The sequence below is a fragment of the Plecotus auritus genome, assembly GCF_963455305.1.
Source record: "Plecotus auritus genome assembly, chromosome: 7".
In the NCBI taxonomy this organism is placed as follows: Eukaryota; Metazoa; Chordata; class Mammalia; order Chiroptera; family Vespertilionidae; genus Plecotus; species Plecotus auritus.
The window spans coordinates 67,208,982-67,232,230 of record NC_137774.1 but is presented as its reverse complement, the minus strand read 5'-3'; the positions used below and the strand labels follow the sequence as shown (position 1 = coordinate 67,232,230).

The window sequence follows — 23,249 nt, the reverse complement described above, 5'->3', positions numbered from 1 at the left end:
ACAGCCCAGAGCCCTTATGACCACACACTTGGGTGAGGGGAGAGAGAAAGTTCTGGGGCTTGGAACCCTTCCCCAACCACCCTGGAATCAGCAGGGGAGAGGTTGGGACCCCAAGAGCCCCCCATCCCTTGGGGTAAACAGTGGCAGCCCCAGAATGTGGAAGCAGGAGGGCGTTGGTGGGGCTAAGGACACCGTATTTGTAGAGAAGGAGCAGGTTTTTCTGTAAAGAAGGGGACAAGGCTACCCACATTCAGTTCCCCTTGGATCAACCACCACTTACTGAGCATTTATTACCACGCCACGCACTTTCCATAGATAGACTCATCTAACCATCACAACCCTATGAAGTAGGTACTATTGTCTTCACTACACAGAGGAGGGAGCCAAGGCACAGATGGGCAAAGTAATGTGGGCAGCACACACTTCCCAGGGGTGTGCATTTTCCTTCTGGAGGCTTCCCTGGCCTTGCATCCCCAAATTCAGGAGCACAGGCATTTCCCCCATCCAAACCCTGTCACTTAGTGCTCAGCCAAGGAACCAGGAGAAATCATAGGAGATCCCCACTAGGTGGCAGCATTGTCCACGCCTGCCTGCCAGTTTTCCCTCTTCTCCTGGAAGACACACCTCCCCAACTCCAGGCCCTTCACCACCCGCTTCCCACAGGTTGCCTCAGATGCTTCAGGAGAAGGCATTGCAGGGGGAATGGAAGGCATGGGGTTGTCAGAGAAAGTCCTTTGGACCATCTCCCGAGGCAGCTCTCTGTCATGCACAGAGCTTTTGGGGGCTCCCCTCTCTGGGTGATCTCCCTCAAGGGCCATCCCATTTTCCATTTCTTGTCCCCAACCTTCTTTTATTTGTTACTTCCCAACAGCCACCTTCACTCTGTCAGGCCCTCCCTAGCCTGCTTCAAAGAGTTAGCTCCCCTCTGATTGGCAGGTAGGGACTGTCTGTCACAGATATGTCCCGCCCTACCCAAGCCCAAGGACACTTCAGGGTCTCCTTGGTTTTATTACACAGATGCCTGTTCATGTGTGAAGTCTGCTCCCTCCTCCACTGGGTCCCCACCCTCATCTCTCCTGCCCTCATGGACTGCCCACTCATTCTCCTCACAGCAACACTAGGAGGCACTTGCCATGTTCTGCTTCCTAAATAAGAAACAAAACGCCCAGAGAGAAAAGGGGGAAAGAGGAGGGAAACTAACACCTTGGGGGCCTCCTGTAGGGCTGGCTCCCGTGGGCCTCTTCTCCCTACACTTATCTCTTATAAGAAAGAGGAAGTGAGTTACCCAGTCACAGGCATGTAAGGGGCAGCAGGGACTCAACCTGGTTCCTGGCGCTGGGCTTGGACCCTGGCCCCTGTGCAGCTGCTCCTAGGGTTTAGCACAGAGAAAAGGGGCTCAGAGCCTTCAACTTTTGGAGTGGGTTTTGCAGTTTCCTCAATTGCCTCAAAAGAATACAGCTGCCCTCTCTCCCCGAAAAGGCCCTTTCGACTCAAGCAGTGAATTATCCATTCATTTACTCATCCAATGATTAAATACATGTTTCAAGCTCCTCCTATGTGCTGGGCTCCATTTGTGGCTTAGATAAAATCGACATGCCTTGCTGTCTGCCTTCAGGGCACACAGGGGAGAGAACTCAGGGATGCACATCATTAGAGCACAGACAACACCTAAGGGGCTGGCTATACTTGCTGTCTCTACTCCTTCACGTTGAATGTATTTTTCAACGCCTTCAAGCCTTTCTTTGTACCCATCACTCCAATGAAACCACTTTTGCCAAGTCCACCAATGACCTCATAACTTGCCAAATCTAATGGTTACTTCTCTAATCCATCCTGTCTGTCTCTCAGCATCCTGAACCTACCTCCAAGCTCCGGCCACGCTCACTGATTTTCTGGACTCCTTGTTCTCTAACCCACTCAGTCTTGGACCTTCTCTTTGCTATCTATACTCTCTCCCCTAGGTGATCTCATCCAGCCTCATGGCTTTAAATACCATCTATATGCTGATGACTCACAAATGTATATTTCCAGCCCAGCCCTCTCCTCTGAGCTCCAGATTCCTCTACCCGATTTCCTGCTTCATGCCTCTGTATGTCCCCAAACACCTCCGATTCAATAGGTCTCAAGTGGAGCTCTTGATTCTCCTACCCCAAACCTGCTCCTCCTTTCCACTGCGGCCAATGTCCCAGGGTTCCTCGAGATACTCTGCTCAACACAAAAGCCCAGGGGTCATCTCAGATCCCTCCTTGCCTCTCTTCTGACAAACCCATGATCAAGACCTGTTGGCTTGATTTCCAATATAAATCTCAAATCCACCCACTTCCTCCCCCTGATGTTCTGCCCCCCTCATTTAAGCCAACCCCACGTCTCACCCAGCTTATGGCAACAGCCTGTGCACTGGTTGATCGCCCTCTGTTCACTCTCCCCCCAGTGAGAACCAACCAGGAAACACACATCCACTACTTAAAGCCCTCCGGTGGCTTCCGTGGCTCCTGTGTGAATTCTGAACTTACCTGGCCTTCGAGACTTGCCCAGCCCTGTCCACCTACCCTCTTTGGATCTTTCCAGGCTCTCCCTTCCTTGGCAACCTCCAGCCTTGGCACGAACCTCTGCCTGGGACACTCTTGCTCCACGCTTGGCTGGGCTAACTCCTTTTCATCTTCCAGGTTGTGGCTGAGACAACACTTCCCCGGGGAAGTGCACCTGAGCTCCCACACTGTGTGACAGTCCCCAGTCACCGCATCGGTCTCACGGCAGGGCCTTGTCTGTGTACTGTCTGCCTCTCTACAAGGCTGTGAAGGCAGAGATGACTGATCCTGGTCATAGTCACAGCACCACAATAAATAGTAGGTATTCGATAAATATTTATTCACTTAATGGATAGATGAAAAGCCTTTCCACCTCTTGACAAATCAGGGCCCAGCCCTTCAACAAGGCTCTCTGCTGGGCCTGCACTAAGCCCCTTGAGAAGACTGCAGTGGCGGATGGATGCAGGGCTCTAAGGATCTTGCCCAGCTTGCCCCTCCCCTTACTGCAGGCCCAGGTCTGCCCCCGGCCAAGCCACCAGCTCTGGCCCCGATGGTGGCATCTCCCTTAGCCCGGTCTCCTTTCTTATCCTGGAGAGCCCTGAGGAAACTTAATGGTTGCCTTTACTTGAAAATATATTCTTTTAATGCATTTGAATAGGAAGCATATGCACATGGTATAAAACTCAAAAGGTATAACAGGATATACGTTGGAAATAACTCCTATTCTTGCCTTACCCTGCCTCGCAGCTTCCTCCTCAGAGGGCACTACAGTTACTCCTTTCTTGTGCAGCCTCCTAGAGATAATTTATGCACAAATAAACAAACATATATAACCCCCCCTCAAATGGAAGCATTCCACACGTGCTATCCTGTACCTTACTTTTTCCAGTTAACATGAGACTGTGAAGGTGATTCTGTACAAGCACATAAAGGGCCTCTTTCTTTGCCATGGCTGCATACTATTTCATTGTGTGAAATAGTGTCATAACGGATTGAACCGGTCCCCTACTCATGGGCATTTAGGTTGTTCCAAATCCTTTGCCATTGCAAATAACCTTGAATTTCTATTACTTTGCTCATGGGACCAGCATGTATATATATGACAAAATCCTAGAAGTGGCATTTCTGGGTCAAATAGTCTATGTATTTGTCCTTTTGGTGCCACCATCAGACTGGCCTCCATACAGGTGCTGTCCTGTTACCCACAGCCTCATCAACATTGTGTGTTAACCGATGCTTTGAATTTCGTGATTTGATAGATGACAAGTGCTGTCTCTCTAGTTAGACTGTTTTTCTCTCTTTTTAAAAATTGCATGTTTAAAAAATACACATCACAATAGATCTTTTGTTGTTGTTATTAATCCTCACCCGAGTATATTTTTCCATTGGTTTTTGGGGAGAATGGGAGAGAGAGGGAAAGATAGAAATATCGGTGTGAGAGAAACACATTGACTGGCTGCCTCCTGCATGCGGGCCAGGGAGAAGCCTGCAACCAAGGTACATGCCCTTGACTAGAATAGAACCCAGGACCCTTTGGCCCACAGGCCAAAGCACTAGCCACTGAGCCAAACCGACTAAGGCCACATCACAGGAGATCTTAACCATTTTCAAGCAGACAGTTCACATTGTTGTGCAGCCACATTTCTCTTTTAAATCACAACATTTAGTGATGCCAACTTAGTGGCAGGCCCAGCAGCTTAGTGCGGGGCGGGGGGGGGGGGTGGGGGGCAAATGTAAGCAGGCAGGACACGCCGGTGTCCCAGAGCTGAGCCTGGGCTAGCACTGGAAGCTGGGCAGAGGGGATGTCCCGGAAGGCTCCAAGGAAGCGGTGAGTCAGAATGGCCACTGGAGGAAGGGGCAGCCCTCCAGCAGAGGGCTCCTATGGGTCCAGGTCCGGTGGCCTGAGAGAGCCGGGTAGGTTCTAGAAACTGCACGCAACATTCCTGAGAGCCCCGAGAGGAGCCCGCGATGAGATCCGAGAAGTCGGGGTCTTGGACTGAAGGGCCTTGGAAGACACTGTGAGGACTTTGACTTTGGGGGATGGCAAGTTTGGGGCAAAGATCAAAAGCTGGAGTGAGGCCGGCAGGTGGCAGGGTTCAGGTGAGGAAGGCAGCCGGCTGAGGAAACACTGCAGCGCTCTGGGGGTTCGGAGCGAAGCCCATGCCCCTCCACACGGAACTGGAGCGGAAGGAACTGGCCCGGGTAGAGGGTCGGGTGAGGGCGATGCATTTCCAAAGGGGACGCCTTCCCTGAGAAAGGGACACACACCCTTGGGGGTGGATTGGTTCACAAGCAGAGACACCTGAACAGCCAAAGCGAGGAGGCGTGGGAGATCACAGCCTCAGACCTCCGTCTCCTCCCTCAGACTGAAACTCCCCAGCTGGGCTCGGGACCCCCAGATCCCAAGCCAGCGACCACAGGCGGATCAGACCTCCTCACCTTGCGGGATCCTGGGTCACTGCGGATCTCCAGGCCCCATCCCTCAGGCCCCGCCCCTACGGATGCGGGAGCGGAGGGCCTTCTCCCTCCTCCGTACCTCTGCGGGGGAGGGGCGTGAGGATGCTCCGGGGACCTGGGGAGAGAGCCCGCGTCGCCATGGCAACTAGGCGGGTGGACGGGTCCTGGAGACTCTGGAGGGAAGGAAGGAGAAAGCGGGGGAGTGGGCGCCGTGGGCTCCGTGCGGGCCACAGGCAGGAGCGGGTGTCCGGGAGGAGTTAGGGAACACCGGGCCGTTCTCACAGTTGGTTCCCGGCGGCGCCAGGAGCTCGTGTGTTTGCGAGTGTGTGTATGCGAAGTTTCCCGGGTGAGTGTGTCGGCGCGCGTCCGGGTCTGTGCTTGTGTAAGTGCGCACGTGGGCACGAGCGTGTGGGAGGGAGTGCCTGTGCAAGATGCGGTGCCAGCCTGCGTGCTCGTGACTGTGTGTGCACTCGTGTGCTTCCCCAAGTGTGCCCGGCTGGCGGCGGGAGAGTCCCGCTGCCTCCCCAGCCCCGTCCGCCCCTCCCCGCCCCCAGCCGCCGGCGCCCGCAGCCTCCCGCCTCCACGGCGCTCACCCCCTCCTCCCGCACTTTCCCCGGCTCTCCCTCCCTCTCGGCGCGCACAGCCGGACTCCGCGCTCTTCCTGCTGGCCACCCTGGGAACCGCCGCCGCCCAGCTTGCACCCGCCGTCCCCCCAGTGCTCGGGCACCTGTTGGAGGCACAGAGACAGGTGCCGGGGGCTGGGTCGCGGGGGGCCGGTGAGGGTGAGGGTGTGTGCATTAGCCTGCGTGTGCTTACGGGGTGGGGGTGGGGGGCAGCCCGCTCGAGGCTGCAATTGCTGGCGCCCCTGGAGCGCCAATCTAAGGAGGAGGATCTGAGGAAGGGCCCCAGCTTGGGCTGCAGGTGGGGACCAGGCAGACAGGCTGACCCTGGGACTGAACGGCGGTGGGAAGTGAATGTCTCCAGGAGTGGGTGATACCCGGACTAGACAGGCGCCTGCTGCAGAAGGATGGCCAGAGCCCGGGGGAGACAGAGGAGACCTAGGGGTGGCTTCGGGGAGTAGGCAGGCCCAGGGGCAGACGGAAGCCCAGAATGAGGGGCAGGAGCTGGGAAGATGACAAAGGGACAGCGGTAAGTGGGCAAGGCTGAGGTGGGGCCAGGACTTCTAGGGGAGGGAGTTAGCAAGCCAGCCTGTGGAGCAAGGACTCAGGCCATCAGCTGGCACAGGCTGACCTCCCCTCCACACCTAGAAAGGGAGGCCACAGACTGGGAGGGTGCTGCCTGGCCTGCAGCCAGCAGCCCACAGGTATAAGGAGTGGGCTCATGCTGGAACCTCCCTCCCCCCAGACACGGGTGCTGCATGAGGGGCCGCAGGGGCGATCGCATGACCATCAACATCCAGGAGCACATGGCCATCAACGTGTGCCCCGGGCCCATTCGGCCCATCCGCCAAATCTCCGACTACTTCCCCCGCCGGGGACCAGGACCTGAAGGGGGCGGTGGTGGAGGGGGCTTTGGGGAGGCCCCTGCTCGGCTGGCCCCCCTGGCCCTGGCCCCCCCTGCAGCCCTCCTTGGGGCCACCACGCCCGAGGATGGAGCTGAGGTGGACAGCTATGACTCGGATGATGCCAGTGAGTCTGGGGGCTCAAAGGGCCCAGGGTGGTATTGGGGGCCTCCAGGCTTGTGGGAAGGGGATGGGGCCCTGCTGGGTGTGTGTGGGGGAGGCAATGGGCACAGCCACTACAGCTGCAGTCAGTGTGGAGACTACAGCTTTAGCAAGGCTCAATATTCAATATTTCTCCTGAGACAACCACCCACACAGCCCAGTTGCAGCCGAACCAGGAACCCAACACACAGGCTGGCAGGCTGACATGCACACACCTTCACAGCCAGCACACCAGCCGGCCTGCCACCGCGCGCTCACACACCTGTCTTTACACACAACTCATGCTACTTCTCTTTTCCAGCCACCCTGGGCATGCTGGAGTTTGACCTTCTCTATGACCAGGCCTCCTGCACTTTGCACTGTAGTATCCTCAGGGCCAAGGTGGGCACTCCCTACCTCCCAAGCCTCAACCCTGTTTGCCTCCCACCTGGGAGGGATGGGTTTCCATCCCACCTTCCCTTCTCCAGGCCATACCCCTGCTCCCCTCCCCATGCCCCCACCCAAGTCCCCTTCTCCTTGGCTCTCCACACCCCAAGGATCCACTCTGCTGAGGGAGGGCTGGGAGCTCACCGCTCTTTTTCCTCCCCTCCTTGCCAGGGCCTCAAGCCCATGGATTTCAATGGCCTGGCCGACCCCTACGTCAAGGTGCACCTGCTGCCTGGAGCCTGCAAGGTGATAGCTCCCTCCTTCCCCCAGTGTGACACAGCTTCTGGGTCTATCCCCAACCTCCCCTTGCTTTCAGCCTCTGTGGGTCTAGGGAACATGTATTGAGAATCCTTTGCCCCCACACCGCAGGCCAATAAGCTAAAAACTAAGACTCAGAGGAACACTCTGAATCCCGTGTGGAATGAGGACCTGACGTACAGTGGAATCACGGATGATGACATCAGCCACAAGGTGCTCAGGTGAGGGCCCGCCCATCCTCCTGCTACCAAAGGTTCCAGCTCAGCACCTCCTCTGGGACAGCGGTCATTGGAACCTTCCTTGGTTCATTTACTTCCCATGAAGCCCCTCCCAGATGCTCAGGTACAATCAGTGGCACCCCATCCCCTTTGGCAGCAGGCCAAAATGTTTCCCTGGCATTCCTACCCCAAATATCTCTTGCTGCCTCCAGCGGACAACTGCCCTCTTCTAACTGCCCCGTTCATTACTCTTATCCTTTGCCTATTGTCTCTTCTACCTGGAAAGCGCTCCCTGCTTCCTGCTTCTCTTCCCGCCACCCTAACCTCCACTCATTGTTTGAGGCCCTGCCTCCCCCTGAAAGCGTTCCCTGGTCCCCGACAGCCCTTTTCAGCCCTTTTACATCAGACCTGTGCAATGGAGGTCTGCCCATTCTGTTGCCTCTGTTCCCCCTAACATATCTAAGGAATGAAGTCTTAAGGGATAGGAAACTTGCCCAGTCATCCCTGAGGTGTTATGGGGAGAGCAGTCCCTGACAGGGAATGAAGGGCAGCAAAACCTAGGCTTCTAGAACTTTCCTTTATTCTTGGGTAATAGGGAGTCATGGCAGAGTTTGCATCAGGGCAGGGGCATAGTCAGGGCTGTTTTAAAAATTTTAGATGTTTATTTTATTTTATTCTATTTTTTAAAATATATTTTATTGATTTTTTACAGAGAGGAAGGGAGAGGGATAGAGAGTTAGAAACATCAATGAGAGAGAAACATCGATCAGCTGCCTCCTGCACACCCACTACTGGGGACGTGCCCGCAACCAAGGTACATGCCCTTGACCGGAATCGAACCTGGGACCTTTCAGTCCGCAGGCTGACGCTCTATCCATCGAGCCAAACCGGTTTTGGCTAGATGTTTATTTATCAATTTATTATTTTTATTGACTTCAGAGAGAAAAGAGAGGGAGAGATAAAAATATCAATGAGAGAGAAAAAATCATTGATCGGCTGCCTCCTGCACGCCCCCCACTGGGAATGGAGCCCACAACCCGGGCATGCGCCCTGATCAGGAATTGAACCGTGACCTCCTGGTTCATAGGTTGACACTCAACCACTGAGCCACCCTGGCCGGGCAGGGCTGTGTTTGGGAGAGATCACCTTGATGTTGTGTGTGAGGTGGACTGGAGGGAGGGCAGAGGCAGAAACCAGAAAGACTGGCCCCATATTTCAGATGCTAGAGAATGAGGACTACATCACTCTCTGGGTGCTCCGTGGCTTCCAGCCCTGGGCTATGCATGTTTACATTTCTTCATTTCACTTGATCCTTATAGTAGCTTTAGGAGTTGAGTGAGTATAATCTTCATTTTTTAGATGTGAACTGGGGCGTCGGGAAGTTGACTTGCCCAAGCTCACGCGGTTGCTAGTAAGTGGCAGAGCTGGGAATTGAACATTCCTACATGACAGCTACCCAAGAGTGTCACAGCAGAAGGAAGTGCAGGGGGTTGAAGGAGACAACAGAAATAAAAACACTAATTATCTCTGGTCTCACCAGGCCGGCTCCCTGCTCCATGCAGAATAGGACATGAGCTCCAACTGCCCAAGGCTCCTCTTACATCCTGAATTGGTGACCACACCCACCAATGCACACCCTACGTACATTCAGCAGGACCCTGTCCACAGGCCCAGAGGCAGGGATAGGGAGGGTCCCCAAGATTTGTGAAGGCTTCCGGAAGTTGCTGAGCAGATCCTGATGGACCAGGGACAGTCTTGGCAATGTAGAGGGAGGGTAGAGAAACAGGGCAAATCAAAACATCCTCCTCAGGTGCCAGCCCATTTTACAGATGAGGTGTGGAGTATTGAAGGCAGAGCAGGACCAGCTCAGGTGCCCATGGCTCCATCAGAGGCACTTTCTCACTGGAGTGGGGGCACTGACCTTGGTTTCCCTGTAGGATCTCCGTGTGTGATGAGGACAAGCTGAGCCACAATGAGTTCATCGGAGAGATCCGCGTACCCCTCCGCCGCCTCAAGCCTTCACAGAAGAAGCATTTTAATATATGCCTTGAGCGCCAGGTCCCGGTCTGTATGGGGCTGTAGGGTGCTAAGGGGAGGGGATCCTGGGGAGGCCAGGTTTCCAGAACCTTCTCTTTGCCCTCTCAGCTGGCGTCACCCTCTTCCATGTCAGCAGCGCTGAGGGGCATATCCTGTTACTTGAAGGAGGTAAGGCACCTCACAGGGACCAGTCCGGGTGGGATGTGGTAAGGATGCAGGCTGACCTCTGTGTCTGCCCCAAAGCTGGAGCAGGCGGAGCAGGGGCCTGGGCTGCTGGAAGAACGAGGGCGCATCCTGCTGAGCCTCAGCTATAGCTCTCCACGCCGGGGGCTACTGGTGGGCATCTTACGCTGTGCCCACCTGGCTGCTATGGACGTCAATGGCTACTCTGACCCCTATGTCAAGACGTGAGCCCTCCCCCTGCCAAGGCCCACCCTTCCCTCCCTTTCCCTTCCCTCCCCTCCCCTCCCCTCCCCAGGGAGCCTGACCTCTGCCCTGTCCTTCTCTGGCCTATCCCTGACCACCCACCTCCTCTGCCCCTGTCCCACCTCCTTGGCAGGTACCTGAGGCCAGACGTGGATAAGAAATCCAAGCACAAAACAGGCGTGAAGAAGAAGACTCTCAACCCAGAATTTAATGAGGTAAATGGGGAAGGGACCAGAGATCACAAGGGGAGCGGGGGGCAGGCAGAGGGCGGGCAATGCCTCATGGAAGGTGTGGCTTGCCCTGTCCCAGGAGTTTTTCTATGAGATGGAACTCTCAGCTCTGGCCACCAAGACTCTGGAAGTAACTGTCTGGGACTATGACATTGGCAAATCCAACGACTTCATTGGTGAGGGAGGAGCCTGCTGGGTGGTGCTGAGGGAGGGCAGACTGGCAGCGAGCAGGGCCCTGATTTTGCCTCTCCTGCACCCAGGTGGCGTGTCCCTGGGACCTGGTGCCCGGGGAGAGGCCCGAAAGCACTGGAATGACTGTCTGCAGCAGCCAGACACAGCCCTGGAGCGCTGGCACACCTTGACCAGTGAGCTGCCCCCTGCAGCCGGGGCTCTGCCCTCAGCCTAAGCTAGGCGAGCAGCTGCCCAGCACAGGGCCCTCAGGGCTGGGTCCAGTACCCAACCTTCGCACGAGTGTGTTGCACGTTTACACGGGGTGGATGCCCCGCCCCGCCCTGCACTACCTGTCTTATTTCGTGAGAATCTCTGTGACTGTGGGTCTGTCTTCTTGTGAGGGACTGTGGAGATCTGTATTCACATATGCAAACTTCCTCCTGCCTGACTCGCTACTACATGCAAATATGCAAACCACCCATCCTGTGCACACCTGCAGGGGGAGTCCTGCCAGGGCCCCTGCCCCAAGGCCCCAGCTGCTGCTTCTCTCTTGCCTCTCCAGGCTGCCCGTCCCCTCCACCACAGGGAGGAGGTCGGATTAGGGGGGGTTTGAAAGAGGAGAAGTTTCCAAAAAAAAAAAAAAGGACAAAAAGCAAAAAAAGAGCCACTCCTTTAATACAGAATTTTCATTTAAAAACAAAACATCTAGCCCTGTACAGCTGCCCTTTTAAATGGAAGGGGGAGGCACCGCAGGGTCTCGGCCTCTCCGAGGGGTGGCCAATGTTCCCAGCCACTCATTTAAACCACTGTCCCCAGGATGGGGCCAGAATGTGAGGGCAGCCTCCTGCCCTCCCTGGTGAGGGCCCTCTTTCCAGGGGACATGTGTGCATGTTTACGCCTGTTCTGATTGTGTCAGTGGCCGCAGCATGGCAACTGGGCATCAATAAATGTCTCTGTGGAAGCTGGGGCTCATGTGCTGGCACAGGGGGCTGGACAGGGGCTCGGACAGAGGGGGTCACTCCGGGATGTCGATCACCAGGTCATCATCTCCATCCAGGGCATCATCCCCGCTGCCTGCATCGCTGAACATCTGCCGAGGGACTGCACTCAGGATCGTAGGGGGGGGCATCTTAGGGGGAGGTAGTGGGGCCAGGGCTGCCCCCACCCCAGCCCCAGAACCCCGGCTGGGAAAGGTCAGCGGCCCTCCCACAGGGCAGTCAGGGGGTCCCACCGCCATCTGCAGCAGGGGGGGAAGAAACACAGGGAGTGGCTGTCAGGAAGGAATGTGACCTCCAGGAGGCTGGCACTGCCCCTTAGGGCAGTTCTGGGGGGTGGGGAGGGGCAAAGGCTCATTCAAGGGGTATTGGACACAGCCAGGCCAGCCATGCTGGAATCAGGGGCCTACCCTACCGCTAACCACTTCAGAGTCTCAAACTAGCAAGTGCCTGGGGATAAGGGGTAGTAGTGATGGAGGCAGTGATGAGGGCGGGTGGGGCTTACAGGAAACCAGGAGGGAAAGGCTGGGCCCTGCCTCACCAGGGAGGTACCTTGGCAGCCCCTGTGATGGCACAGCAGTCAGAGCCAGCCTGGACCTGCCTGCCTGCCTCTAAGTACCTGATACCACTGGCCACCACTGGCCTTCTCTCTCTCCTCCTACGGTGGGACTCACTGGTTCGGGGGGTGTGTGGGGGGGTGTCCTAGGTCTTTACCCCTGCTATGTGAGGCCTCTCATATCTGGGATGGCCCCTCCTTGGGATCCCCGCAGTCACTGGCCTAGGCCAGGCCCTCCTCTCAGCTCACCTGGACTACGGTACCAGCCTCCTAACTGGACTCCCTGCCTTCAGCCTCTCCCAGCTCCAGCTCCTCCTCCACACTGCAGCCAGAGTGAGCTCTCTAAAACACAAACCTGAGTGTGTCACTCCTCCACTTGACGGCCTCAGGCTCCTTGCTGCCCGCAGGACAGGCAGTGCTGCATGCCTGAGACGGGTGGGCGGTCCTTCCACCTGCAGTGTCCTTTTCTATTTGTCAAAAGTCCTGCTGTGTCCTCTGAGGCTGGGAAGTGGCCTCTGTCCTGCCCAACCCTCCAGCCCCATTCCTGCCAGGTCCTTACAATCTTCCCCCCAGAGAGCTCCGTGGGCTTCATGCCTTGCCTGAGCACAAACTGAGCACATGCTGATAGTGATTCCCATGAATGCTCTCTGACCATTCTGGCCACCCTGGAAGGGAGGAGAGGTCATGGCCCAGAGGAGAAAACAGGTTGCCAGGTCCCCACTGGGCAGTGGCCAATTTGGCCCTGGGTTGGGGGTGGCAGCAAATGCTTACAAGTGGTCTTCACAGTGGCCCTTCTAATTGTTTGAATCCATTCAGCCTCATGGCCTACCTCACAGCTGTTCCTGGGTGGTGTGGAGGGCCAGAGTGGGTTTTTAATCAGGGTCAGCACCTCAGGGTACAGGTGACTGCCAGAACTGATGACAGGAGGCCAAGCACTGAATAGCACCCTTGTATCCAGTACCAGGCACCCATGTGTACACATAGGAGCAGACACATAAATGGCTGAGGTCACATGGAGGAGCTGGGATTCAAACCCAGCCGAGTCTGACAGAAGCCCAGGCTCTTAACTGACCCGCTTCAGTCTTCACAGCTTTCCCTCCTCACGCCACGTCACTCAGAAGCCTCAACGACCCCCACTCCCTTCACAGACCCGCCAGACTCTGGGCGTCAAGGCCTTCTATGATCCACCCGCCCCCAATCCTACTTTTCTTTCCAACATTGTTCCTTCTTATCCCTCCTGCTCTTGCCCAAACAACACTTGGCCATGTTCTCTGTCTTCCTTCCACCACTGCCTCAGCCTGTAATACCCAAATCTCACTTACCCTGGCCTCAAGGGTTACCTCTTCTTTGAGGCCTTCCCTGAATTATCCCCTTCCTCAAGCACAGCCATTGATTTGGGCCTCTCTCCCAACCAATATTCTCTCTCTTGAATGTCTTCAACTTAGCTCCCCAAAACTTCTCTACTTAGGACCAACACCTCAGAGAGCCTCAAACTGCCAAGCCCATGCCACACCACACCTCTGCCCATTGGCCCCAGGCTTCGCTGACCCTTACCATCTCTACCATCCTGCCCTACAGGCCAGAAAGAAAATCCTTGCTAAGTAGGGTGGAGGGTCAGTGTATCACCCATTACCTACCCATTTTTCAGGCTTAAGGGCCGAGGTTACACAAGGAGTAAGTGGCAGAGCTGGGAGAGGAACTCTAGAACGCACACCCAGCACCACCACAAGCATGTCATCCCATTTCACTTCTGGTTCCAGAACCTTGAGTCGAAAGTCCACCCGACTTGAGAGCTGTCCAGCCTGGTGCCTATTCCACTTTGACTCAGGCCTGGACGGCACTGTGCCTCCTGGGTCCTCATGTCTCCTGGAGCTAAGTGCGCAGACCTCTCCTCTTCTCCACCCACACGCTCACTTGCTGATCACATCCACTTCCATGCTGACGACTTCCAGTACATACCCCATGAGCCCCAGGCTCATTACCCAGTTGTCTTGTTGGCATTTCCAGACAGCATCTCAACATGTCCAAAACCAAACTCCTCGTCTCTCCCACTCCGGACTTCTTTCTCACAGCCCACACTGGTCTTCCTGCGGCTCATTCTTTGCAATAGACCCTGTCTGGTTTATTGCAGCGGCCTCCTCACTGGTCTCCCCATTTCCACCCTGACCAGATCCCCTCCCTCCCTCCTCCCCCTCCCCAGTCTATTCTCCACACAGCAGTGCCAGCAATCTTGTTAACCTGTAAATCAGATCAGATTCTCCCTCTGCCCAATCTCTCCAAAGACTCCCTATTCATAGTATAAGCCAAAGTCTTTACATACCTACAAGGCCTTACACAATTTTACCCGTTATTGCTCTGACCTGCTCTCTGATCATTCTCTCCCTCTTACTTTCATCCGATCACACTGACTCCTTCCTGGTCTTTGAACAGCCAAATATGCACACACACACTCCTACCCCAGGGCCTTTGCACTGGTTAGTCTTCCTGATTGAAACACTTTGCCAGAGAGCCACATCGCTTGCTCTCATTTCGGTGAAGTCTCTGCCAAAAAACATCCCAGACCACCTAACCATAAATATCAGTGCCCATCTACTCTGCTGCTTCCCATCCTCTTTACCTGACTCCATTTTTCTGCATTGGTATCTATTTATTTTATTTTCTGCCTATTTTGCTAAAATACAAACTCCACGAAGGCAGAGATTTGTGTTTTGTTCACCACTTCATCTGCAGCACCTAGAACAGTGCCTGGTGCATAGCAGACACTCGGTAAACACTTGCTGATTACATGTATTTTGATTGCTCACTTTACAGACACAGAATCTGAGACTTAGAGGGTGAAAGACCCCTGCTCAAGGTCCCATGGTTTCAACTGGTGCAGCCTTGACTTGATTCTAGATCCCACAACTCCCTCCCTCCCTCTGGGGCTGCCAGGCATCACAGAACAGCTGTGAAAATGAGCCTGGCCCCCAGTCACACTGCAACAGTCTAAGGGCAGGACCCTAGGCATCTTTACTCTGAGTCCCCCAAGGCTGGTCCTACCCCTGATTTATCTCCACATCGAGCCTGTGAGCCAGTATTTCTCTGACCCATATCCCTCAGTACTTAGCCCTGGGCTGGGCCCCTAGCAGCCCCAAATCAATCCTTCAAAATTCTTGAACAGGCCCCCAGCCTCTGTCTTGAGCCTCCCTCAAATGGCTATCCTCCTGCCATTCTGGCCCCTCCCTAACATCCCCCGAACTGGGTACCTTGAGTTTCCGGGGCAGGCGGGGCCGTTTCTCCCGCTTGGGCCTCAGGGGGCTGGGCTCGGGCAGCTGCAGGGCCAGGTAGTCAGAAGGGAATGGGGGGTAGGGGGGGGAAGCCAGCTGCAGGTGGGAGTTGGGGGATGGAGATGGGAAATGGAATGGATGGGTGGGGGGTGAAGGGAAAAAATGCAAACAGGAAGAAGAATGGAAAAACAAGAGATGATGATGAGTGTGGCTTCTGAGAACAGAAGGGGATGGGACAGCAGCAGGACTTTGTCCTGGGGTCTGCTCTCCTCAGTCATATCTGTCCCCCATTCCTACACCAGAGAGAACCAGGCAGCCATGACTCACACCCCTCCAAGGGATGCTTGCTGGCCATACCCAGAGTGATGTCCCCAGAGGTGGGCCAGTTTCACCCTGAGGCCTGGCCCCTCTACCCAAATGATGCCCACCTTCTTCCCAGGCATCTTAGTTACCATTTCCCATCCCTGAGCCCCAACTCACCGAGCTCAGGTATGGGGAGGGGGCCCCGGAGGCCTGAAGGGGAAACCCTGTTGAAGGAGGCAGAGAGAGGCTGGAGGGAGAGGGGGCACCCCCCATCGGAGGGCTTCTTTTCCTGGAGAAAGGATAGGGGAGGGGGTCAGAGGAAGCTAGGAGGCCCAGGTGCCCTCCCACCCCCGCAAACCCTCACCCCCAGAGAATGATGGCTTCTTCTCACCTCTTGGGGGCTGGCGTGTCCGACAACTTGGGTGTCCCCTCTGTCTCACTGTTATCTGAAGACGCAGTGGCATCTGAGTCTGTGAGGGGGAGAGCTGGTCAGTGGGGAGGGTTCCTGTCCACCCCAGAGGGTATAACCTCGACTCTGTGGAAGGGCTTCAGGGAAGCTGACTCTTCACCTAGTGTGCACGTGCTATTCTGAGGAGCCCACAGATTCTCCAACTTCTTAAAAGGTCCTTTACAACTGACTTCCACAAACACATCCTGCTGGGCTCATCCATGGTAACACTTTTGTCAAGCACTTCCTACCTGCCACTCTGACCAGGCACCTTGCATTCACCGCCCCTCCTTGTCTTCAAACCATCCAAGAAGGAAGGTGAGGGCCTCACCTCCACTTTTCGGATGAGGCCACTGAGGTTAAGAGTAAGGTGTGGGGCTAAACTTGAACCCTGGTCTCTGACTCCCTGGCCAACTTACGCCACTCTCTCCTTATTCACCTCTAAGCTGCTTTCAGCTCCTGCCTCTGCTCCACTCCCTATGATCCAGGGTCCTGTTAACCCATCTCTCAAATTTCTCCTATCTTTATCCACTGCCCCCCATTCTAACTGCCACAAGATCAAACCACTACCCTGTGGTGTCAAAACCACCTAAGCAGTCTCACCTCTCCTGCAGCACACTGGCCACTCCAACTCCAGAATGACCTAAAACCTGATCACATCTGAAATGCTTACTGTGGCCTCAACCTACCTTTCTGATCTCCCAACCAAACTATACTCTTCACATCATGCCAGCCAATTTAATAAAAAAAAATTTACTTCCCATTCTGTGCCTCTACATACAAGGTCCATCACTCATTTGACAAATAACTGCTACATGTGATATGTGCCTTACTCAATTTCTTGGCCGAAATATATCCTTTAAGAAGCAAATCAATATACATGTCTAATCACTATTGTACACCTGAAACTAATATAATATTGTATGTCAATTGTAACTGAAAAAGAAAAAGTGTGATTTAATGGCACCTCTATGAGAAGTCTTCCAAAATCCTTCAGGCCCAGTTAATCACTGGCTGTTCCAGAATTCTACTCTCACATGTCATGGTTCTCCTTACACTGTGCTAAAATGTATCACGTGTAGATATTTCCCTGACCAGACTGTGGGATTCTCCAGGATACAGGTGGGGCTTATGTGTGTAGCTCATGCTCTTCAGATTTATCACACTCTGACCATGAACATGCTGACTTTCTTGCTTCCTACCCTGAAACTCCCCTTGATCAGGAAGTTAATTGGAATACCAGGGAAGGAACAAGCAGGCAAAGAGAAGACAGAATAAAAGCCAAATGTTTTTGCCATGACCTAGATGAGCTGGCTTCTACCTACTTCTCTGACCTCATTTATCATCTATTATCCTCCTATAATACGTAGATGAATGGTGGTATGTGTTCCAATAAAATTTTTACAAAAACAAGCAGCCTGGTTGAATGTCATCTGCTGACCCTGCTCTAGACCAATGTTTAAAGGGACCACAGAGAGAGGTGACTGTATATGACATGGCTTCCGAGGGTCTCATCCTGGAACAGAGGCACAAATGCCACTCTAGGGCTTTTCAAACTGTGGGTCTCAACTCATTAGTAGGTCATCAAGTCATTTTATTTGTTTGCAATCAGCATCCAATGAAAAAGAAGTCTTGTGCTCGCTTCGGCAGCACATATACTAAAATTGGAACGATACAGAGAAGATTAGCATGGCCCCTGCGCAAGGATGACACGCAAATTCGTGAAGCGTTCCATATTAAAAAGAAAAAAAAAAAAAAGAAAAAAAAGTCTAAAAAGTGTCAGAAAAAAAATGTGTACAGTGATCTTAACATTGTTTTATTAAATTTTGTTTTGTAAGTATTTAAGTAGAGACTTGTTCATGATGTAAAATATATTGATTGTAAATAGTGCTTTAAAAAACTTGAAAACAGCCCTAGCTGGTTTGGCTCAGTAGACAGAGCATTGGCCTGCGAACTGAAAGGTTCCAGGTTAGATTCCGGTCAAGGGCACATGCCTGGGTTGTGGGCTCGAACCCCAGTGGGGGACTTGCAGGAGGCAGCTAATCCATGATTCTCTCTCATCATGGATGTTTCCATCTCTCTCTCCCTCTTCCTTCCTCTTTGAAATCAATAAAAATATATTAAAAATACATAAAAAGTTTGAAAACACTGCTTTATATGCTTTAGCACTTCTGCTCTTGACTCTTCTGTTACCTCAGAGTATTTGCATTTTGTTATTCTCTCTGCCTGGAAACCTCTTATTCATACCTTCTAAGATTGTTTTTTCCTTCTTCTTCTTACCTAGGTCCTAGCTCCAACACTACTTCCTAAAAAGGGTCTTTCTTGGACACTCTGTTGAGACATAGCCTGCCATCTGCTTTTATATGGTCTGCAAACTAAGAATGGCTTTTATATTTTTAAATGGTTGGGGGTGGAGGGACAAAAAATATTTTATGATGTGAAATTCAAATTTCATTCTCCATAAATAAAGTTTTACTGAAACACATCCATGCTCATTTATTTATATATCACCTTTGGCTGCTTTTGCACTACAACAGCAGAACTAAGAAGCAGTGACAAAGACTGTATGTTCTGCAAAGCCTAAAATATTTAATTGGTCCTTTACAGAAAAGTTTATCATCCCTGCTCTAGCCTGATTTTATTCCTTTCAAATCTAACATTCTAATTCCTTGCTTACTTATTATCCCCAACTAGAATAAAAATTCCAAGAGACTTCATCCATCTTGGTCACCACAGTATCTCCAATGTACAGTGCCTAAAACACAGATGTTCAATAAATGCTTGAGTGGAAGAATAGTAGAAGTGGAGGGCAAGCAACTAGGCTTAAGAACCACTGGCAGCTGTATCGCGTCCACAGCCTAAAAGGAGGGGCCCAGGAAGCTTGCTGAAGTTCCAGGAACCATGTCCTCCACCTATCATTCATGCTCACCCGAAGAGTCTTCATCCACGTTCTCGTACTGCAGGAGTCGGTCTAGGAGGAAACTGAGGAAGGAGGTGGGGAGAACAAGAGTGTTTATTCAATAAACTTTATTGCTACCTCAGCAATGTTGTCCTGGCCCTTGTCCCCTCTAGCTGGTACGCTGGAACCTAGCAACAGCCCTATGGCAGGCACCATGCACGTGTGGCCCTATTCCTGTAACAGGGTCCGAATATGTACATCCACAGGGACCTCATCACCCGCAGGGCTCCCTTCTCCCACCCAGCGTGTCTCACCTCTTGTCCCGGGACACCTTCAGCAATTTCCTCTGTGCCTTCCTCAGTTCCTCCTGAAAGCACTCGTGTTCCTGTATCACAGTCAAGGTGCGCGCTGAGCCGACGGTGGCCCGTAAAGGGGCCCGGAACCTGGCGACAGCTCACCCCACTCCCTTTACTCGTGGGTAAACTGCGGTCCTACCAGCGACAGGCCTCACCCCCCACCTCCTCACCCCATCACTCACGTAGATGAGGAACTTGAGCTTCCGTTTCAGGTTTCGGTATTTCTTCTTGTAGTCCACTTCGCCGTCCGCCGGCCCGTTCATGACCGGCCCCGGGAGCGGCGCCCCAGCACTGAAGTCCCGCTACCCTAATAGCGCTCAACCCCGCCTCAAACCTCCACTTCCGGAGACTAAGTAAAACTGTGCCTGTGGGACTACAATTCCCGGCGTACCCCGCGCCCAGTTTTCGTTACCACCCCAGTTGCCCTCTCAGGGAATACCGGGAAAGGAACTTTGCAAAGATGGTGTCGCCGCGACTTGATGATATCACAAAGATGGCGGACGCTGGAGGTTCGCCCTTTACTGATTCTACATGTGCTCAGAGGTTGAAAGGCACAAGACTCTTCCCCCAGGGAGTCCTAGTTCTCAGGAGAGATGTCCCTTTTCTTCTGTCTTTCGAAGTCACAGCGGCCTAGCTGGCCCGAGACCACGGACGGAGGTGTCGCGGATTGATTACGTACACCCAAAGGTTGCCGCGCCGAATCAGTTTCTATCGAGAATTTACAAAAAACGATCGGTTCTAAAAAAAAAAAAAAAAAAAAAAGGGAGGAGCCGCGAGACCCTCCAACTGCCGGGAAATCAAGTTTTGTCTGGCAAAACCCTGGGTCCAAGCGTCCTGCAACCGACACCCAACGGTCCCTCGCCTTACAACGCCACTACACTGCGCGTGCGCACGTTCCTGTCAAACGCGCTAACGGAGGCCGAGAAGAAAAAAGGCGGGGGCCACCAATCCCAATCGAGCAAAATGGCGCGGGAGAACGAGATGCGGGAGTTTACCCGTAGCTTCTTCCGAGGCCGTCCGGACCTCAGGTGCACTGGAGGTTGGGGTTGGGGTTGAAAAGGGCAGGGCCGGGCCGGGGACTCCCCCTTGACATTTCTCTCCGCAGCACGCTCACCCACTCCATCGTGCGGCGAAGGTTCTTGGCTCACACCGGCAGCGACCACCTGGATCCCAAGGAGAAGCAGGCGCTTAAGCGGCTCGTGGAGGAGGAACTGCTGAAGATGCAGGTGTGGGCGGAACCCCCTCCACGGGAGGAGGGCTTGTTGCCGAGGAGTAGGTGCCAGAGAAGGGGTGTGGCAGAGCATCACCTTGATACACGTTTTGCCCTCTTGATGCACAAACAGGTGGATGAAGCGGGTGCCAGAGGACTAGACCTTGCCAAGCAGGCAAAGAGGCCCCCCACCTCCTGCAGTGACCCAGAGAGAAAAAGGTTCCGTTTGAATTCGGATTCAGGTTAGTGCCTTCTGCATAGTTGGTTCATTCAGAAAGTATTTACTGTGCATATAGTATGTCCCAAGCATTGGATGAGGTCGTGAGGCCAGTGAGTCAGGAACCAGGAACAGGGTGGACTGGTGGCCGTTTCCTGCTGTCTCTCCATTCATCCGTCAAAGCAGGGTTTGAGACAACCTATCCCAAGTGGAGGGAAAAGGGGCAGGAGGAACCTGTCCCAACCTTCTCTTCTCTCCACATTCCAGAGCCCAGTGCTGCAGCCTCCAGTCCAGACTGCTTCAGCCACCCAGCAAAGAATGGGATGGGGGCAGTCGTCAGTCCCACAGAGGAGAGTCCAAAGCGGGCCTCAAAAAGAGCAATTGAGAGCAGCGATGAGGAAGAACAGCAGAGGGACCTTACTGCATACAAGACTGGATTAGAGAAGGAGGCAGTGAAGGAGAGCTGGGAGGAGGAGGAGGAGAGCTCTGCTAGAACAAGTAAGGTCTGGAAAGAAGAGAGCAGTGAGGAAGGGAGTAAGGAAAAGGAATCCAAAGGCAGGACTAGGAAGAAACGTGTGACAAAAGACAGGACCCAGTGGGATGGTGGCAAAAGGCAGAGTGGCAGCAGTGAGGAGGATGGGGAAGACAGCTGGAGGACGTTGAAACCAGCTACTAAAGGCATGGAAAAGTCAGCCAAAGTAGAAAATGGAAAGACAACCAATGGTGAGGCAAGTGACTCGGAGAGAGAGGTGAGTGACACTGAGGCAGGGGGTACCCTCAAGGGGGAGAGGAAGAACCGCTCTTACAGGAAGAGCTCCAAGAAGAGCAGGCCACGAAGCTCTTCCTCTTCTGCAAATGGCAGTCCTGAACCCAAAGGCAGGAAGGTGAGGATGAAGATGGGGTGGGAGGCCACAATTAAGAACAAGCAGGTACCAGGCAAGATTTCAGCTAGTAGGAAGCAGGCCATGGAGGAAAGTGAGGACAGTGAGGAAGAACCTGCCCAAAAGATGGAAAACAAAAGAGCTAAAAGACATCAGGAAAGTGAAATGGAAAGTGAGGGGGAGGAGACCCTAGCCAAGAAAGAGAACAGAGAGGAGGATTGGAAACCCAGAGCTCCAAACAATGGAGAGAAAAAGTCAGCTTGGGAGAGGCGCAGTAAGCAGAAAAGCCTGGCAGCAAAAGTGCTGGGAGACTGGGAGGACAGAGAGGAAGAGAAGGAAAGAGGAGCAGCAGGCAGCAGAGATAACAGTGGGGAAGATGAAGAGCCCCTAGTGCAGAGGAAGGGCAAGGACAGGACCCAGTGGGATGGTGGCAAAAGGCAGAGTGGCAGCAGTGAGGAGGATGGGGAAGACAGCTGGAGGAAGTTGAAACCAGCTACTAAAGGCATGGGAAAGTCAGCCAAAGTAGAAAGTAGAAAGACAACCAATGGTGAGGCAAGTGACTCAGAGAGGGAGGTGAGTGACAGTGAGGCAGGGGGTACCCTCAAGGGGGAGAGGAAGAACCGCTCTTACAGGAAGAGCTCCAAGAAGAGCAGGCCACGAAGCTCTTCCTCCTCTTCTGCAAATGGCAGTCCGGAACCCAAAGGCAGGAAGGTGAGGGTGAAGATGGGGTGGGAGGCCACAATTAAGTGAAGAGGGAGACCTAGAGTCAAACCCAGAAGACCTGACCTTCAGCTGTTGTCTTTTCTTGCCAGGCTGGTCATCGTGATGAGGACCACCCTGCTGTGATGAGACTAAAGCGCTACATTCGGGCCTGTGGCGCCCATCGCAACTACAAGAAGCTGCTGGGCTCCTGCCGCTCGCGCAAGGAGCGCCTGTGTGTCCTCCGGGCAGAGCTGGAAGCTCTGGGCATGAAGGGTTAGCCCGGGTGTGCCCTGGGGCAGCAGGAGAGGTCCTTGGCTGCTAGGGAGAGAGGATCACAAGCCTCTTCTGCCCCAGGTAACCCTTCTTTAGAGAAGTGTCGGGCTCTGAAGGAGCAGCGTGAGGAGGCAGCCGAAGTGGCATCCTTGGACATTACTAATATTATCAGCTGTTCAGGTGAGGGGCTTCTTCCCCCTGCCCAGGAACAGATAGGGCTTGGACTTCCTCAGACAACTAATCTACTTCTTCCCCCCAGGTCGGCCACGCAGACGCACGGCCTGGAACCCTTCAGAATCAGCCACCCCTGGGGAGCTATACCGCCGGACCCTGGACTCAGAGGAAGAGCGGCACTGTCCCCCACGCCCAGACTGGTCTCATATGCGTGGCATCATCAGCAGTGATGGCGAGAGTAACTAAGCTCCCCCATCTACCAGGAGGAACTTTATACACTTGTAGAAAGCACACATATATAGCACCCCCCAGCCAACCCAAACTCTGTGCCCAAAGAGAAGCACCTTTCTTCAGACTTGAAACCCCCAGGTACAATTGCTGGGATCCTATTTCTGTTTCACGTTCTCAGTTTAAAGTGCTTACAGTTTATTTTTTAAGACTCAATAAAGGAGTGTTTGAACCACCTCATCAAAACTAGTCCCCCACGCTCACCCCCCCTCTACTTTGGGCCAGGAGATTGAGAAGTGGCCACCC

General features: G+C 53.7%; 3 protein-coding genes across 14 annotated transcripts; 2 read left to right on the top strand and 1 right to left on the bottom strand.

The window, feature by feature from the left end:
- Positions 1 to 5,166: 5,166 nt before the first annotated feature.
- Positions 5,167 to 10,670, top strand: DOC2A (double C2 domain alpha; the record flags this gene model as incomplete). Its single annotated transcript, XM_080678840.1, has 12 exons — positions 5,167 to 5,331; positions 5,629 to 5,733; positions 6,351 to 6,634; positions 6,971 to 7,050; positions 7,267 to 7,341; positions 7,465 to 7,574; positions 9,509 to 9,635; positions 9,717 to 9,776; positions 9,852 to 10,015; positions 10,168 to 10,249; positions 10,344 to 10,440; positions 10,525 to 10,670. Exons 3-12 carry the CDS (start codon positions 6,364 to 6,366, stop codon positions 10,668 to 10,670), a joined length of 1,212 nt encoding a protein of 403 aa, XP_080534966.1. The 5' UTR covers positions 5,167 to 5,331; positions 5,629 to 5,733; positions 6,351 to 6,363.
- INO80E (INO80 complex subunit E) lies at positions 10,215 to 20,149 on the bottom strand. 12 transcript variants are annotated; one of them, XM_080678861.1, is made up of 8 exons: positions 19,441 to 19,646; positions 19,217 to 19,287; positions 18,933 to 18,985; positions 15,947 to 16,025; positions 15,733 to 15,844; positions 15,232 to 15,348; positions 12,342 to 12,453; positions 10,215 to 11,672 (listed from the first exon to the last, which is right to left on the bottom strand). In XM_080678861.1, the coding sequence occupies exons 1-8, from the start codon at positions 19,519 to 19,521 to the stop codon at positions 11,653 to 11,655; spliced, it is 645 nt and encodes a 214-aa protein (XP_080534987.1). In that variant the 5' UTR covers positions 19,522 to 19,646; the 3' UTR covers positions 10,215 to 11,652. The 12 variants fall into 12 exon arrangements, with proteins under 12 accessions (XP_080534987.1, XP_080534983.1, XP_080534988.1 ...); XM_080678857.1 differs by having other exon boundaries at positions 10,215 to 11,536; XM_080678862.1 differs by having other exon boundaries at positions 12,342 to 12,438.
- On the top strand, positions 19,790 to 23,189 carry HIRIP3 (HIRA interacting protein 3; the record flags this gene model as incomplete). The annotated part of the gene is made up of 7 exons (XM_080678839.1): positions 19,790 to 20,286; positions 20,364 to 20,484; positions 20,602 to 20,710; positions 20,953 to 22,277; positions 22,379 to 22,541; positions 22,623 to 22,721; positions 22,801 to 23,189. 7 exons carry the CDS (start codon positions 19,790 to 19,792, stop codon positions 22,959 to 22,961), a joined length of 2,475 nt encoding a protein of 824 aa, XP_080534965.1. The 3' UTR covers positions 22,962 to 23,189.
- Between the last annotated feature and the right edge of the window lie 60 nt (positions 23,190 to 23,249).